The sequence below is a fragment of the Pelodiscus sinensis genome, chromosome 13 (genome assembly GCF_049634645.1).
Source record: "Pelodiscus sinensis isolate JC-2024 chromosome 13, ASM4963464v1, whole genome shotgun sequence".
Classification (NCBI taxonomy): Eukaryota; Metazoa; Chordata; order Testudines; family Trionychidae; genus Pelodiscus; species Pelodiscus sinensis.
In genome coordinates, this window is record NC_134723.1 from 67161 (window position 1) to 83227 (window position 16067).

Here is a 16067-nt window from a genome sequence, read left to right on the forward strand (position 1 = left end):
ATATAGCATTAGTCTGTGTATGTTAAGCTGCCTGTTGAAGCAAGGCTATGCATTAATCTAGAAAATCAACACAACAAGCTCTGAAATACATGCACATGCTAACAGACTGAAGAGCCTCACTCTCACCAAGTACATATTCCAAGCTATTAGTGGACAATGGTTTAAAGATCTGACACACTAAAATGGGAACAGAATAAAAATCTGTATCAGAATATAGGTTTTAAAACACAAGGAAGTATTGGAGAGAAGGATTAAAAAACAAACTGGAAAAAGGATTAAGTTTAGTATATGCACTGCAAACGCCATGGTCCAATTATTAAATGTAAATATTTATAGACTAATAGATCTAAATCTAACTAGTAAAGTGTGTATTCAAATAGAGTTTATTTGGGAATTAGAGATATATTATTTTCTTAAACTCAGAAGTAACACTATTTTGTGGTTTATTGCAGAACTAAAACCACTCATTAAATTCCATTCAAAGCATTAATCTACTAAATACATTTTCCCCATCCTTCCATCTGCCAAAATGAACCCTGATATTTACCCAGAAAAAATAATAGTTTTTGAACCTATTTTTACCTATTTTTTTTGAAGTAACAAGCATTGATAAATTTCCAGGAAAATTCAGGTTGGATTTCCACCCTCAGAACCTAAGTGGTCCCGAATAAGGGAGTTTGCCAGACCAGGGGAGATCAGGCGTTGGGCTCTCCTGGGCTACGTCTAGACTGCAAGCCTCTTTCAAAAGAGGCTTTTTCAAAAGATACTTTCGAAAAAGCCTCTTTCGAAAAAGAGCGTCTAGACTGCAAGCAGTACTTTCGAAAAAGCAAGCCGCTTTTTCGAAAGAGAACACCCAGGCAGTCTGGATGCTCTCTTTCAAAAAAGCCCTGTTTGCATTCAAGAACACCTTTTTTCGAAAGAGCACTTTCGAAAAAAGGCGTTCTTCCTCGTGAAATGAGGTTTTCCGCCGTCGAAAGAAAAGCCGCATTTTCGATTTAATTTCGAAAGAACGCGGCTGTAGTCTAGATGCAGGTGAAGTTTTTTCGAAAAAAGGCTACTTTTTAAAAAAAAAAAAAAAACTCGAGTCTGGACACAGCCCTGGAGATCTTCTCCTGGCTGTGGCCTGGCCAATGTGCTGCCCCAGACCGCCTGCTGGGCTCTTCTTCTCCCAGCCTGATGATGGCACCCTCCACCGGCCAGCTGCCCCCCAGAATGCCCTCCCCCACAGGCCGCTGGCAACCTCTGCAGCTGGGGGTCTCTGGTCAAGCAACATCCATAATCTAGCACAGGGCTCGTCAACAAACGGCCTGTAGGCCACAAGCGGCCCATTTGTCTGTGGTCCATGGTGCGGTTTTGGTTTATGCGGGGCTCAACACATGGCCCGTGGGTAGGAGCCAAAACAAAAAAGCAGTCAATATAATGGTCTTCTGTTGATATGCGTTTTAGTAGTTAAAATCCTGAACTGTCATTGCTCATTAAAAGTGCTGTCATATGGATGAAAATAAGGTAAATATTGCATTTTATTAATATCAGCAGAACAGACTTAAATGGGGCCTGCGTGTTGTGTAGTCTTTCCCGTCAGTGTCAAAGAAGCTACAGGCAGTCCCCGGGTTACGCGGATCCGACTTATGTAGGATCCGTACTTACGAACGGGGCTTTTCTCGCCCCGGAGGATGCGGGCGGCGGGACCCCCCCGACGCGTTGCGGTCCCGCCACCCGCGTCCTCCGGGGCGAGAAAAGGTGCTCCGCGTCTCCCTGGTCTGCTGAGGGGGGCCCAGGAGACCAGGGAGACACGGAGCAAAGCCGCGGAGGACCCGGGCGGCGGGACCGTGGCGCGTCTCAGTCCCGCTGCCCGCGTCTCCCTGGTCTGCTGGGGGGTCGGGTCTGCATCTGTTTTGGTGAACCTTGATAACACAAATCATCTACTGTACTAAGAAAAAGTGAACATATTTCTCCCAGGCATAACTAACATTATCACTGGACTTCACTAGGTTCATTTATTAAAATTTTAACATTGGCGCATGTATATTAGGGATGTCAATAGTTAACCAGTGGCCCAACCCAGCCAGAACAACCTTCAACCACAGTGGGCCTGGCCTGAGCATCCCTCCCCTGTTTAAGTGGTTAACTGGTTAAACATATAATTTAACCAGTTAACTTATTAAACAGAATTTTACATCCCTAGTATGTACACAGATATCTGTAATGCCTTTTCATTTTGCATGTGGAGCCTGACCTGTATTGTCCAGGTGAAGAAATCAACCAAAATTTTGTATCTCTCACATTTGTCTTGACTTCAAAGTGCCATTGCTATACACGGTCCTTATTAAACACTTGCTGAAAGTGTCACAAAAAACAAACTTTAATAGTTTTATAGTCCAGTAAGTGTTACTCATTTTTAAGCATTCTGAAGGTGCCAACAGTTGCATTTTAAAGCGATAATCAAATCTGGCTCAAAGTTAGGCTTCATAAAATATACTTTTCACAGATGGCAAGAATAAGAAGTAAGAATGACCATAATGAGTCAGACAAAAGGTCCATCTAGCCCAGTAGCCTGCCTTCTAACACTGGCCAATGCCAGATGCCCCAGAGGCAGTGAACAGAAGAGGTAATCATCAGGTGATCCTTCTCCTGTCATCCATTTCCAGCCTTTAGCAAACAGAAGCTAGGGACACCATAACTTCCCATTCTACCAAAAATATTTTCAATGGGGAGATAAACCAGTGGAAACAAATTTTAAAAAATAAAAAAGACATTTTGCTGAAATGTCTGCAAGCAAGATGCTACAAGTACTGCAACTAGTACACATAGTAGGGACGTAAAAGTGTAAATGTGTACACAGTTAACCAATGAGCTGGGTTCATAACCTTCACAGTTACATGCAGTCCTCCCACACTGCTGCCTCTGTATCAGAGGTAACAGTGAGGGGTGGGGGCAGGCAGGAGCCAGTAGGCATGGTAGGGATGTTAAACCTCGGTTAATTGAACAGTCAAGTAACCTCATGAATTCTTATCAATTAGTTGACTATTCTATAGTCCCCGGGGGTGGAGCCAACAGCTAGTGTGCTCTGACTTCACTCTCAAGGAGGCCCCTTCCACTCCGCAATGCTGCCTCTGATACAGACTCAGCAGCATGGGTTACCAGGCAGGAACTGGTCAGCAAGGGGAACCAGTTTAAAAACCAGCTCCCTTTCCAGACAGGCTGCCTGTCGCCCAGTGCTGCTGCCTCTGATAAAAAAGCGGGAGTGAGGGGTGGCAGCAGCTCCTGTCTAGGGGCCATCTGAGGTCCCAGACCCAGCATGAGCTGGAAACGAGCTTGGCTGCCTGCCCATGCGATTCCTAATATACTTCAAATGTAGAGCCACAGTGCAGAAAGGTCCAGGACCCAGCATGAGCCAGGACTGAGTCAGGCTGCCTGCCTGTCTGGCTACTAATACACTTTAAAAGCAGAGCAGCAGCAGAGTAGGTCCCAGACCTGTCACAAGCCAGGAGTGAGCCAGGCTGTTGGCCAGCTTGCTAAAAGATGTACTGGCGGGGGGAGGGAAATGCATGTAGTCTACAGCATTAACCTATAAACTTTTGCTTATCGGTTAATTGACTGAACTTTTACATCCCTAATGTGTGGGGAGCCGAATTAAAAGCTGGCTCCCCACCCTATGTGTAAATGTTTGCCTAAATAAACACATTTTAACACCCCTAACACAGAGACCTTAAACATGCATGAAGAAATTAGATTAGAAGTATTTTTAACTGGATGGAGTCTCATCTGTTCCATAAGCTAACTAGAAGAGACAGTTGCACCATGTCATTTGAAAGATAATTGTTTCCCTGTATATTTATAATACAATCTCAGATTTTAATTGTAACTAATGTCAAAGATATTTGTCCCCATATTAGTGATATGCAAACAAAAATGTTTATCTATTTCTTAAATGCAATATAAACCCAGTTTATAACCCATTTATTTCTAAGGTTTGTTTGTCCAGAGCAATTACTCTGGAATACAGGAAGCCCCCGACTTGCAACATGATCAGTTCCTGGGGAAGCGTCACAAGTCGGGGTGTCATAACTCGAACCCACATTTACAATAGGTGCCGTGTGCCGTCGTAAATGTGGGCCGAGGAGGTGAGTCGGGGGACTCCAAAAATGGTCGTAAGTGCAGGGGGTCACAACTCGGGCTGTTGTAACCCGGGGATTTTCTTTAGATATTTTCACTACCGTACAGGGTTGATGTCTGGTCGATTTGCAGATACATAACTGTAAGAAAACCACATTAAACATATCTAGAAGTCTTTGACTGCAATGACATCTTAAGATACTTACAATGTGCTCTACTTCTAGTCAAGCTACAAGTCTAGTCTAGCCAACGCTACTCCTGAAGAGTTGAAATTAGTTCTCAATGCCATCTTCTTAGCAAGCAAAAGTGAAACTGGTAACACACACACACACACACACACACACACACACACACACACCACCCCCCCTAGAAGTAGAGCAGAACAATTACCTTTCTAGCCATTACAGAGAACTCTTCTGTAAGTACATCATGTTGTTGACTCAGATTTAATTTGAGATTCATTATATTCCCCAGATCCTTGTGCCCATTACAGTAAAACTCCATTGGTCCGGCATCCAATGCTCCGGCACTCCTGATGGTCCGGCACCATCGGGAACCCGGAAGTGCTCCGGGCAGCCGGACAATTGGAGCTGCTCTGCGCCCGGCTTCCCCGATTCAGCTGTTGCTGAAACTGACCAGCAGCTGAATCAGGGAAGCCGGGGGCAGAGCAGCTGGGGTGCTGATGGGTTGGTCCCGTAGTGCCGCCCCTCAGAGCTGCGGGAACAACACGGCAGCACCCCAGCTGCTCTGCCCCAGGCATCCCCAAGAGCAGCTGGGATGCTGCCGGGTTGCTCTCGCAGCGCTGAGGGGCGGCGCTACCGGACCAACCCAGCAGCACCCCAGCTGCTCTGCCACAGGCTTCCCCAATTCAGCCACTACTGAAACTGACCAGCAGCAGCTGAATCAGGGACGTTTGGGACAGAGCCAGACAATCGGAAGGGGGGGCTATGAAGGGTCTGGGTGGCATCCCACCCCACCCCACCCCAGACCCCTCATAGCCCCCCCTTCCGATAGTCCGGCATATCTGATAATCCGGCACTCCTTGGGTCCTAAAGGTGCCGGATTATCAGAAGTGTACCGTATTTCCCATTTTGTAGCTATGCTTTATTTCCTTCCTAAGTGAAGTATTTTACATTTGTCTTTACTGAATTTCATTTTGTTGATTTCAGACCAATTCTCCAGTTACAGTTAATCTGTTTATCCTCAATCATTTAAACTATTTCTGTCCTAATTTCACAGGACTCTTGTGAACCAATAGTAATATTAACAATTCAATACTTGCTCCAAAATGAAAATAATATACACTGTTCCATGCTACAATGGAATCAGATTGGAGAATGTTTAACATGGAAATTCCCACTGTAGTTTGTATCACAGAATGTTTGTAATACTCAAGAGCACTAACATACATACCAGCTGTCCTCTTCTTCACTGCAGTTCTCAAGTTCTAGCACTTCCACTTCATCCAGACCAGTGTGATTCAAGAGGCTTCCTAAATCTCCACTCTCTTCATTTGGATTCTGTTCACTTGTTTTAAATGATGGGTGAATTCCTATGTTGAGTAAATCTTCTACAAGTTCTGTGCTGCTACTTCTATTCAGATTCAGTATTAATGTCCGCTGTTCTTCATTCTGTATTTCTGCATCATTCATGTGTTTTGAGTTGGGAGAGACTCTCTCAGTAATTCTAGGGCAGCTATAATGTATTTGTGTATCCATACCTTTCTTTAAGCAGTCACTCTCTTTCACCTCTGTTCTTATTTTACTTGGTTTGTCATGTACATCAGCCATTATCTGTAGTTCTTGTTTCTCTGTTATTGTGTTGATGCTATTGTTAATTTCCATTCCATTGAGCTCTAGGTTATTATCCACACCGGTATTTGTCCCTAGAACATTTCTGCGACTCCTAGTTCTCAACTGCTCATTTTGGATCTCAAGTCTTCTCACTAGCTCCTGCAGCTTTCGCACCTCCTCCAATTCTGGATGCACATGATCAGTACCTGGTTGTATCTCAGGTCCCACTGCAGAATTCTCTGTTGAGTCCCGTCCCAAGTCAGGTTCAATGGCATGGTCCTGGTGTATGACAGGAGCACTCCCAGGAATTACCATTTTCAAGACACACTCAGCCTCACTGAAGGACATAAAAAAGAAACAGATGTTTAATTGCATGATGATATGCTAGAGATTAGCTCTGCCACCATCAGTTTAAGTACATTAATCCAACATCGGCTTCAAACATTTTCCAACCACAACACGATATTACTCAATAATTTAATACACTTATATCACAGAGTTTCAGAAGCAATGTCTTTGATAGTTATATTAAGGTGAACTTGTATTTTGAAGAAAGTTTGGTCCCACATGTGTCAGTATATGTATTAAATGTATCCTTTTCAAGTTGTTGGTCTATGCAACCATTTACGGAAATTAAACTATTGTAAATGACTACATGCAAGGAAACTGGTTCAATTTCATGTCTGTTTACATACAACTACACTGGAAAAAATAATCATTGACTGAAGGAAGCCAAGAAACAGCAAGTTGCTCATCTCAGACAATGCAAAACATTAAGAAAAATAGTAAAATATTTTGTGCAATAAATAGAATTAACACTTGGAAAACATTTCAGAAAATATTTCTATTGGCTTTGGTAAAAGGTGATGCACTAACTATATTAAATCAGTAATAATAGCATCTTTATTGTGGAACACCAGTAAGTAATCATTAAGTAATGTTTTTATTAGCATGCTTTTTCTTGCTGCAGAGTTAAAATTTGAGGTAAGCTCTCCGAGCAAGGAATAAATTATCAGACCTCATATTACAGACTCCAATATACAATAATTCCTCATTTAACACGTGCCCGCTTAACACGTTTTTGCAATAGCACAATCTCTTTTTTAGGGAATGTTTTTTGAATTACATGACCGTCCCCAGAATAACACTATTTCTCCAGCTGGCCCATTCCCAGCAGCTGCGCAGGGTTTCCCCTGCCTCGCTGAGAAGTGGCAGAGGGTTTGCCGCTTGCCACACCGTTCCCCGCTGACTCCCCCTCACCAGATGCTTTGCCCCCTCTCCTCCACCCCCACTTGCAGGCCAGTGGCTGGGTTTCCCCAGTCGGCCCATCGCCAGCGGCTGTGCAGGGCTTCCCCCGCCTCCCTGCAAAGCGGCGGAGGGTTTGGTGCTCGCCGCGCTGTTCCCCGGCAACCCCCCCCAGCTGGATGCAGTGCGGGTCCCGGCAGACCCATCAAAGGGGCATACTTCCAACCCAATCCCCCTCCCCTCTTCTCTCCTTCCCTTCCCCAGAGCCAAACCCCTCCCCTCCCTGCTGTAACCCAGTCCCCTTTCTCCCCCAACCTTATGTCCCGGTTCCAACAGACACCACCTTTTCCATTATTTTCAATGGGAAAATTGACCCCACATAACACGTTTTCACTTTATACGATCATTTTCTGAAACATATCTATAGTGTTAAATGAGGAATTACTGTATTTTGTCTTCAAGCAATTATGGTGGTTGTATTGACTAAGAAAAGGGTAAGTATATAACCATTTCTCTCAGTCGACACCTAAATTGCACACATGCACACTAGAAAAACATGCATCCTGCACTTTCATTATTCCTATTCACTATCTCATACTTCTTAACCAGTCAATTATAACTGGGTCCCCCACTCCAAAAAGGATGCTTGGAGAGGGTCCAGTGGAGGGCAACCAAAATGATTAGGGGATTGGAACATATGACCTATGAGGAGAGGCTGCGGGAGTTGGGTCTGTTTAGTCTGCAGAAGTGAAGAGTGAGGGGGGATTTGATAGCAGCCTTCAACTTCCTGAAGGGAGGTTCCAAAGAGGATGGAGAAATGCTGTTCTCAGTAGTGACAGATGGAAGAACAAAGAGCAATGGTCTCAAGTTGAGGTGGGAGAGGTCCAGGTTGAATATTAGGAAAAACTATTTCACTAGGAGGGTAGTGAAGCACTGGAATGGGTTACCTAGGGAAGTAGTGGAGTCCCCATCCCTAGAGGTATTTAAGTCTCGGCTTGACAAAGCCCTGGCCGAGTTGATTTAGTTGGGATTGGTCCTGCCTAGAGCAGGGGGCTGGACTTGATGAACTTCTGAGGTCTCTTCCAGCTCTATGGTTTTATGATTCTATGAACTATACAAAAATGATACAAAAAGATATTTGAGCTGCATATTTACTTACAGAGATTATCCAGAAAGACTTCTGATTTTTCCCTACTTAAATAATTTACAGATTTTGAAATATAAAAAGAACAGCCAATTTAGTCCCAAAACTGAACTTTCATTTAGAAGCTTCCCTTGTAATTTCCAATTAGTGTCCCATACAACACATACACAGAGAGGACAATTCTGGTCACATCTATTTTATGATGAAGAAGGGAAAAAACAACAGAAGTTACAAGGACACAGTCCACTTGAATTCCAATTAAAACAGACTGACACCATTTCAGGTACTACACGTTAGAATCCATGCCCGTTTCTGTGGTTTTATAGTCAAGCTCTCGCATCACTCTTCGCGGGGGGGAGGGGGCGGACACTAACTTGAGAGAGAAAAAGACTAAAGTGCTGTCAAACACGTGCGTAAAGCTGAAAGAAACGGAATATTGTTTCCCCACTAACATCTCCGTTACCGCATGTTATCTGTAGCGCCAGTACTCAGCCCCCGGACAAGGGGCGGGTTTAAGCTGCTGGTGCTATCCCCTTGATGAGCAGTCAGACGGAGGCTGTTTGTGAAGGCTTTGAACAGGAGGCGCTGAACTGAGGCCGGTCCGGCCGGGGAACGCGGACTTGCTGGAGCCACAACCCGTAAGTGCAGCGTCCCCCTCCCTCGACCCCCGGCTCCGAGCAGCGGCCAAGCGATGTGAGGGGCGCGCGGGAGGGTTTCAGGGCTTCGCTCGCGCGGGGCCCCCCCGCAGACACGGGCACTGGAGCGGTTTGTGCGCGCAGGTGAGCCCCGCCCCGCCCCGCCCCGCCCCGAGCTCGGCGGCCGCGGCCGAGGCGCCGGGCGCGGCGCTTCCGAGAAGCGGCCCCGGACTCGCTGCGGGACAAGGGGCCAGGACGCCGCCGCTGCCCAGCCCGCCCCTCCCCCACGGTACCTCCTGCGCCGCCGGCCCCAGCTGCCGCCTTCCCCGGCTGCCGTTGGAGCCTCATTAGCTCCAGGAGGGGGAAGGGCCAGTTGCCGCGCGCGCATTCAAACCCCGCCCCCCACGGCCGATAAGGCCCTACCTTGCCGTGCGCGCGCGCCCCCGGCCGACGAGGCCCTAGCGCCCAGGCGGCGCGCGCGCAGTTCGCTTGGGCTGTTGCTGGAGACGCTTTGCGGCTCGGGATGGCGCCCAGCAAAGCAGCATGCAAATTATGCAAATCAGCCTGCAGATATTATGCAAATCGTGGAGTGAAATTTGCTTACAGCATGCATGTGCACTCCAGGGTTGCCAACTTCCTAATTTCAGAAGAGCTAATACCCTTTTGCCCTGCCCCACTCCTGGCCAAGGCCCCGCCCACGGCTCCATCCCATGTGTGAGGCCTCACCCCTGCTCACTCTGTTCTCCTTCCCCTCGCTCATTTTCATTGGAATGGGGCAAGGATTGGGTTGTAGAAGAGTGTAGGGGCTCCTGCTGGGGGTTTCAGAGGAGGAGTCATGTTAGTCTGTAACTGGAAAAAAATTAAACAGCAAATAGTCATGCAGCACCTTGGAGACTAACAAAACAATGCAGATAGTAGCTGGTTGAGATTAGTTCTGCTTTTGCCAGGGTCGATGACCTCTTGAGGTCTCTTTCAGCCCTATGATTAGCTTTCATGGGCACAACCTACTTCTTCAGGTTGCAACCTGGACCCCTTATCTCAGAGATGTGGAACCTTTTTTTGAGTTGGGGGTTGCTTACCCATAGAGACCTGGGAGTTTGGTCAGAAATGGGAGGGAATATTGGCTAGAATAGAAAAAAAAAGAGAAGGGATTAGGCAGAACTGGGAAGCAAATCAAATCAGTATCTTAGATACCCATACTTCTTGCATTTGTATATAGGCAATAAGCAGGAAGAACTTGAAGTCCTAATAAACACAACTATGACATAGTGGGTATCACAGACACTTGGTGCGATAATACACATGGTATAGAAGGGTAGAGCTTCCTCAGGAAGGATAGGCAAGACGAACAGGCAGGAGATGTTATCTTATATATTAAGAATGTACACACTAGGACTGAGATGGAGAGGGATGTAGGAGACAGATATGTTGAGAGTCTCTGGGTTAGGTAAAATGGAGTAAAAAACAAGGATGATGTCATGTTAGGGGTCTACTATAGCCCACCTACCCAGGTAGAAGAGCTGGATGAGGCTTTTTCTAAACAACAAAATCATCCAAAGCACAGGATTTGGCGGTGATGGGGGACTTCCAACTATCGAGCCAAATGTTGGGAAACTAACACAGCAAGGCACAAACTGTCCAATAAATTCTTGGACTGCATTGGAAACCATTTTTTATTTCAGAAGGTTGAAAAAGCTACTGGAGGGAAGCTGTTCTGTATTTGATTTTAATAGATAGGGAGGAACTGGTTGAGACTTTGAAAGTGGAAGGCAACTTGGGTGAAAGTGTTCATGAAATCATAGAGTTCATCTTTCTAAGGAACGGTAGACGGGAGAACTGGAGAACTGCAAAACAGAGAATAGATTTCAGGAAGGCAGATTTTGGTAATCTGAGTGAACTGGTAGGTAAGGTCCCATTGGAAGTAAGACTAAGAGGAAAAACAACGGACGAGTTGGCAGTTTTTCAATGGGACATTATTAAGGGCTCAAAAGCAAGTTATTCCATTGCATAGGAAAGAAAGTATGGCAAGAGACAACCTACGCTTAAGCAGGAGATCCAAGAGGGGTCATATAAAAAGTGGAAACTAGGTCAAATTACAAAGGATGAATATAAGGAAATAATGCAAGTATGCAGGGCAAGATTAGAAAGGCAAAGGCACAAAAAGAGCCAAATCTGTCTAGAAACATAAAGGATAACAAGAAAACAGTCTACAAATCTATTAAAAACAAGAGGAAGACCAAGGACAGGGTAGGCCCATTGCTCAGTTGAAGAGGCAGAAACAGTAACAGGAAATTTGGAAATGGGAGAGGTGCTTAATGATGTCTTCGTTTTGGTTTTTACCAAGAAGATTGATGGTGACAGGATGCTTATCATGGTGAATGCTAGTGGAAATGGGGTAGGTTTAGAAGTTAAAATAAATAAAAGGATATGTTAAATGTTACTAAGAAAACTAGATGTCTGAAAGTCACCAAGACCAGATTAAATGCATCCTTGAGTACTCCAGGAGCTGACAAAGGAAGTATCTGAGCCTTTAGCTATCATCTTTGAAAAATTCTGAAAAATGGGAGAGATTCCAGAAGACTGGAAAAAGGCAAATATAGTGCCCATCTATAAAAAGGGAAATACAAGCAATCCAGAAAACTACAGACCAGTCAGTTTAACTTCTGTGCCAGGAAAGATAATGAAGCAGGTAATTATGGAATTCATCTGCAAATATCTGGAAAAAAATAAGGTGATAGGTAACAGCCAGCATGGATTTATAAAGAGCAAATCATGTCAAACCAATCTGATAGATTTATTTGATAAGATAACAAGTCTTGTGGACATGGTATACCTAGACCTTAGAAAGGCATTTGATACAGTCTCACATGATCTTCTTATCACTAAACTTGGTAAATACAACTTAGATGAGGCTACTATAAAGTGGGTGCATAACTGGCCGGATAACTATTCTCAGAGAGTAGTTATTAATGGCTCATAATCGCACTGGAAAGACATAACAAGTGGGGTTTTGCAGGAGTCTATTTTCGAACCGGTTCTGTTCAATATCTTCATCAATGATTTAGCTATTGGCATAGAGAGTATGCTTATTAAGTTTGCAGATAATGCCAAGATGGAAAGGGTTGCAAGTGCTTTGGAGGATAAGGTCATAATTCAAAATGATCTGGACAAAATGGAGAAATTGTTTGAGGTAAACAGGACAAAGTTGAATAAGGACAAATGCAAAGTACTCCGCTTTGGAAGGAATAATCAGTTTCACACAGTGTCTACGTCTAGACTGCAAACCTCTTTCAAAAGAGGCTTTTGCGAAAGATATTTTTGAAAAAGCCTCTTTTGAAAAAGAGTATCTAGACTACAACCAGTACTTTCGAAAAAGCAAGTTGCTTTTTTGAAAGAGAGCAGCCAGGCAGTCTAGATGCCCGGTTTTGAAAAAGCACAGTTTGCATTCAATAGTGCCTTTTTTTGAAAGAGCACTTTCGAAAAAAGGTGTTATTCCTTGTAAAACGAGGTTTTCCACAGTCAAAAAAACTGCCACGTATTTTCGAAAGAATGCAGCAGTGGTCTAGGTGCAGGGGAAGTGTTTTCAAAAAAAGGCCTTTTTTTTTTTTCTAAAAAAACCTCTGTAGTCTAGACACATCCATACAGAATGGGAAGTGACTGTCTAGGAAGGTGTACTACAGAAAGGGATCTAAGGGTCATAGTGGACCACAAGCTAAATATGAGGCAACAGTGTGATGCTGTTGCACAAATAGCAAACATAATTCTTGGATGCCTTAATAGGAGTGTTGTAAGCAAGACATGGGAAGGCATTCTTCTACTCTCCTCTGCACGATTAGGCTTCAGTTGGAGTATTGTGTCCCGTTCTAAGCACCACTTTTCTAGAAAGCTGTAGAGAAATTGGAGAAGGTCCAGAGAAGAGCAACAGGAATGATTAAAGAGCTAGAGAACATGGGTATGTCTACACTACAGAGTTTTGTCGGAAAAACAGCCGCTTTTTCCGACAAAACTTGAGTTACGTCCACACTGCAATCGCGTTCTTCCGAAAGTAAATTGAAAGAACAGAGAGGTTTTTCCAGAGTTAGTAATCCTCTTTCTATGAAGAAGAAGCCTTTTTTCTGAAAGAACTCGTTCAGAAAAAGGCATGTGTGGACAGGGACGAGGGAGTTCTTTCAAAAAAGGAAAGGGGAAAAGGCACAGGTGCCCAGGTGGCCACTCTGGCCTTAGTACTCACAGCTTAAATGCGAGATAGCATCCATTCAGTGTGGACACTATCTTTTGAAAAAGCAGATGTGCTTTTGTGTGTGGAAGGTCTCTTTTTGTGTGGAATTTTTTTTAGAAGATCTCTTCCAAAGAAAGGTTTTTCCAAAAGAAGCCTGCAGTCTAAGCAGAGCCCATGAGCTATGAGGGAAGACTGAATGAATTGGGCTTGTTTAGTTTGGAAAAGAGAAGACTGAGAGGGGACATGCTAGCGGTTTTCAAGTATCTAAAAGGGTGTCACAAGGAGGAGGGAGACAAATAGTTCTCCTTTGCCTCTAAGGATAGGACAAGAAGCAATGGGCTTAAACTGCAGCAAAGGAGGTTTAGGTTGGACATTAGGAAAAACTTCCTGTCAGGGTGGTTAGACTCTGGCATAAATTGCCTAGGGAGGCTGTGGAATCTCCAGCTCTGGGGGTATTTAAGAGGTGGTTAGATAGGCATCTATTAGGAATGGTCTAGACCAGGAGTTCCCAACCTGGGGTACGTGTACCCCCAGAGGGTACAAGAAGCTTGTCAAGAGGGTACGGGGAATATTTGGTAAATAACTAGATTATCCTAATTGAAATATTCCAAAAGTAGTAGTGTTAGTGAAAAAAGTTGTGGATTCTAGAGTCTAGAATTTATTTCCTTTCATATTGAATAGGGGGTACGGGAAAATTTACTAAGAGCCAAGGGAGTATGGGGACCAAAAAAGGTTGGGAACCCCTGGTCTAGACAGTGCTTGGTCCTCTATGAAGGCAGGAGCCTGGACTCAATGACCTCTCAAGGTCCCTTCCAGTTCTAGTGTTCTATGATTCATATCTGAGCCCTTGAAAGTGTCAGAGGAAAGCATTTGCTAACATATTCCATGCCGGACTACCTGCATCATGCTGGGCCTGGAGGTAGAAAACGTGGACTTGCGTGCACAAGCATGTCAAGCCCTGCCTTGCCCTCCTTCCTTCATGTCAGAAGTCACCAGTGTGGTGTCCTGACAGATTTTGCTTTGTTGAATGCTGATAATAACCATGCAGACACATGCATTTGCCCCCTATCTGTGCTGCCCTGGCTTTGCACAAGTAGCCAACATAGCAGACCCTGAGAGAACCTCCAATGACCACAAAATCTGGGATGGAGGCAGGTAGTCCAGGACTGGACAATCAATGGGGGCTCTTTAGGGTCAGAAGAACGTTAAAGTTTGACTTAGTATCCGCATGGGAGAGGAGAAATGCACATGCAGAGGGTCTCTTCTGCCTGCAGATCAGGTAGCATGACCCCCAAAACAATCAGAAATAGAATCCAGGTCTTCTAACTCCGATTTCTCCTGCTTTAACTAGAAAGCCTCCTGATCTGTCAGCTGTGTTCCCCACTCCCTCCCTATGTGAAATGCTTCTCTGTAATTTATTCCTGACATGGGGAGTGAATGTACTTTGCTAAATGGACCTCCAGGTCATCCAGATACAATGTCACTTACAACAGTGTCTCTTTGGGTCTTTTGTTTTGGCAAAATGCTTTTTGGTGAGAATTTACAGCAGCTCTCAGTGTATCAATACATAACATGCATTCATGTTTTCAGTTACCACTCCCAAGCAGAGCACACACCAATGAAGAGCTCGGTCCTGCTAACCAGCATGTCCCTGAAAATGCAGAAGCCATATCTGATGGAACATGCTGGGAACTAATGAGTAGAGTTAACTGAAAAAGCAGTTTAAAATAATTTTTTTGACATTTTATACTGTTTTAAAAAATTTTTGATGAATTTTTAGGAAAACAAATTCTATCAGCTATAGTATCTAGTATCTAGCTGGCTGAAAATGTTTTGGTGAAAATAGGTGAGATTTTATTTTTATAAAAAAATTAGGGCAGGGAAATAGAAAAAAAACTAAAACTGGAAAATTCTGAGCAGCTCTACACATAAGCACCATCTCATGGAAAGCTCCCAGGACCACAGAAGCATGCTTGGTTGTGCCCGAGTGTGAGGGCTGAACTGGATGGCTTTTTGAAGTCCCTTAGTGCTCTACACATCTATGATTTATAATTGTCCCAGGCAGGGGTAGTCTGTGGCCAAATCCAGACCACAGACACTTTTGTACAGACTCAGAATATTTTATTTATCATCATCATCATAATCATCTCTGGACCTTGGCAAAAGAAAAAGAAGAAGAAGAAAAAGAGAGAGAGAGAGAGAGAGAGAGAGAGAAAGGATCACCGTTGGTCTCAGGGAACTCTTCAGAGAGCAAATAAGCAGTGTCTGCAGGGCCTCATGGAGAACGTCATGTGAGAAGACACATTGGTGCTCATTTCTAAATGCTGGAGAATTTTTCAAATGAAGAATCTCTCACCCTCTTGAAATAACTGGAACAGGAGCTTCTAATTTAGACTCCCTTCTCATATGCAGCAGCAGTTGGTTTGGACAGCAGTAGCCCATCCAGCTTTAAGCTGTTTGCAAGGCTTTTGCCCCCAGTTCTCACCAGTCTGCCTTTTCCCCAAACCCTAATCCATTAGAAAGTATCTAGCGTCTTTACTGATGTTAATAGCCTAAGGCCATCAGGAAAAAACAATCACACAGTCTACCAAACCAAATGACTCCAGTTGGCAATAAGAACATGTTTACAGTATGACACTTGTAATGCCTCGGTATTTATTAGAATTGTACATAGTGGTTAAATAGGTGCTACAGAGCAATCAACAACAATGAAGCAAAAAATATAATGAATTGAAGCCTATTCTGCAATGCTTTGCAAGAGCATATCCAACGGCAGAGAACTATTGAATATAGTTAACAATTATCTGTGTGTATCTTCTGCAAAAGTGCACAAATAGTAGTGTAATGGTGGTGTATTTTAAATAATCCCTTGAGGCTGGGAGTGCCAGACTTGCAACAGCAGTCTTGCAACAAAT

At 44.2% G+C, this 16067-nt stretch overlaps 1 protein-coding gene and 1 long non-coding RNA gene across 6 annotated transcripts in view; one reads left to right on the forward strand and one right to left on the reverse strand.

Annotated features, from left to right (window-relative positions):
* Positions 1 to 9477, reverse strand: part of LOC102447375 (SLAIN motif-containing protein-like) — a 70322-nt gene extending 60845 nt beyond the window's left edge. For 2 of the 4 annotated variants that reach the window (XM_075941208.1, XM_075941206.1), the window contains exons 1-2: positions 9227 to 9351; positions 5530 to 6246 (exon numbers count right to left, since the gene is read on the reverse strand). In XM_075941208.1, the coding sequence (XP_075797323.1) occupies positions 5530 to 6246; positions 9227 to 9321 (812 nt within the window). In that variant the 5' untranslated portion in view covers positions 9322 to 9351. The other 2 variants (XM_075941207.1, XM_006111330.4) reach the window with 2 other exon arrangements.
* The window catches only part of LOC142831314 (uncharacterized), an 86888-nt gene continuing 79698 nt past the window's right edge, over positions 8878 to 16067 (forward strand). For both annotated transcript variants that reach the window (XR_012907035.1, XR_012907034.1), the window contains exon 1: positions 8878 to 8936. This is a non-coding gene — a long non-coding RNA (uncharacterized LOC142831314). The remainder of the gene's footprint in view (positions 8937 to 16067) is intronic.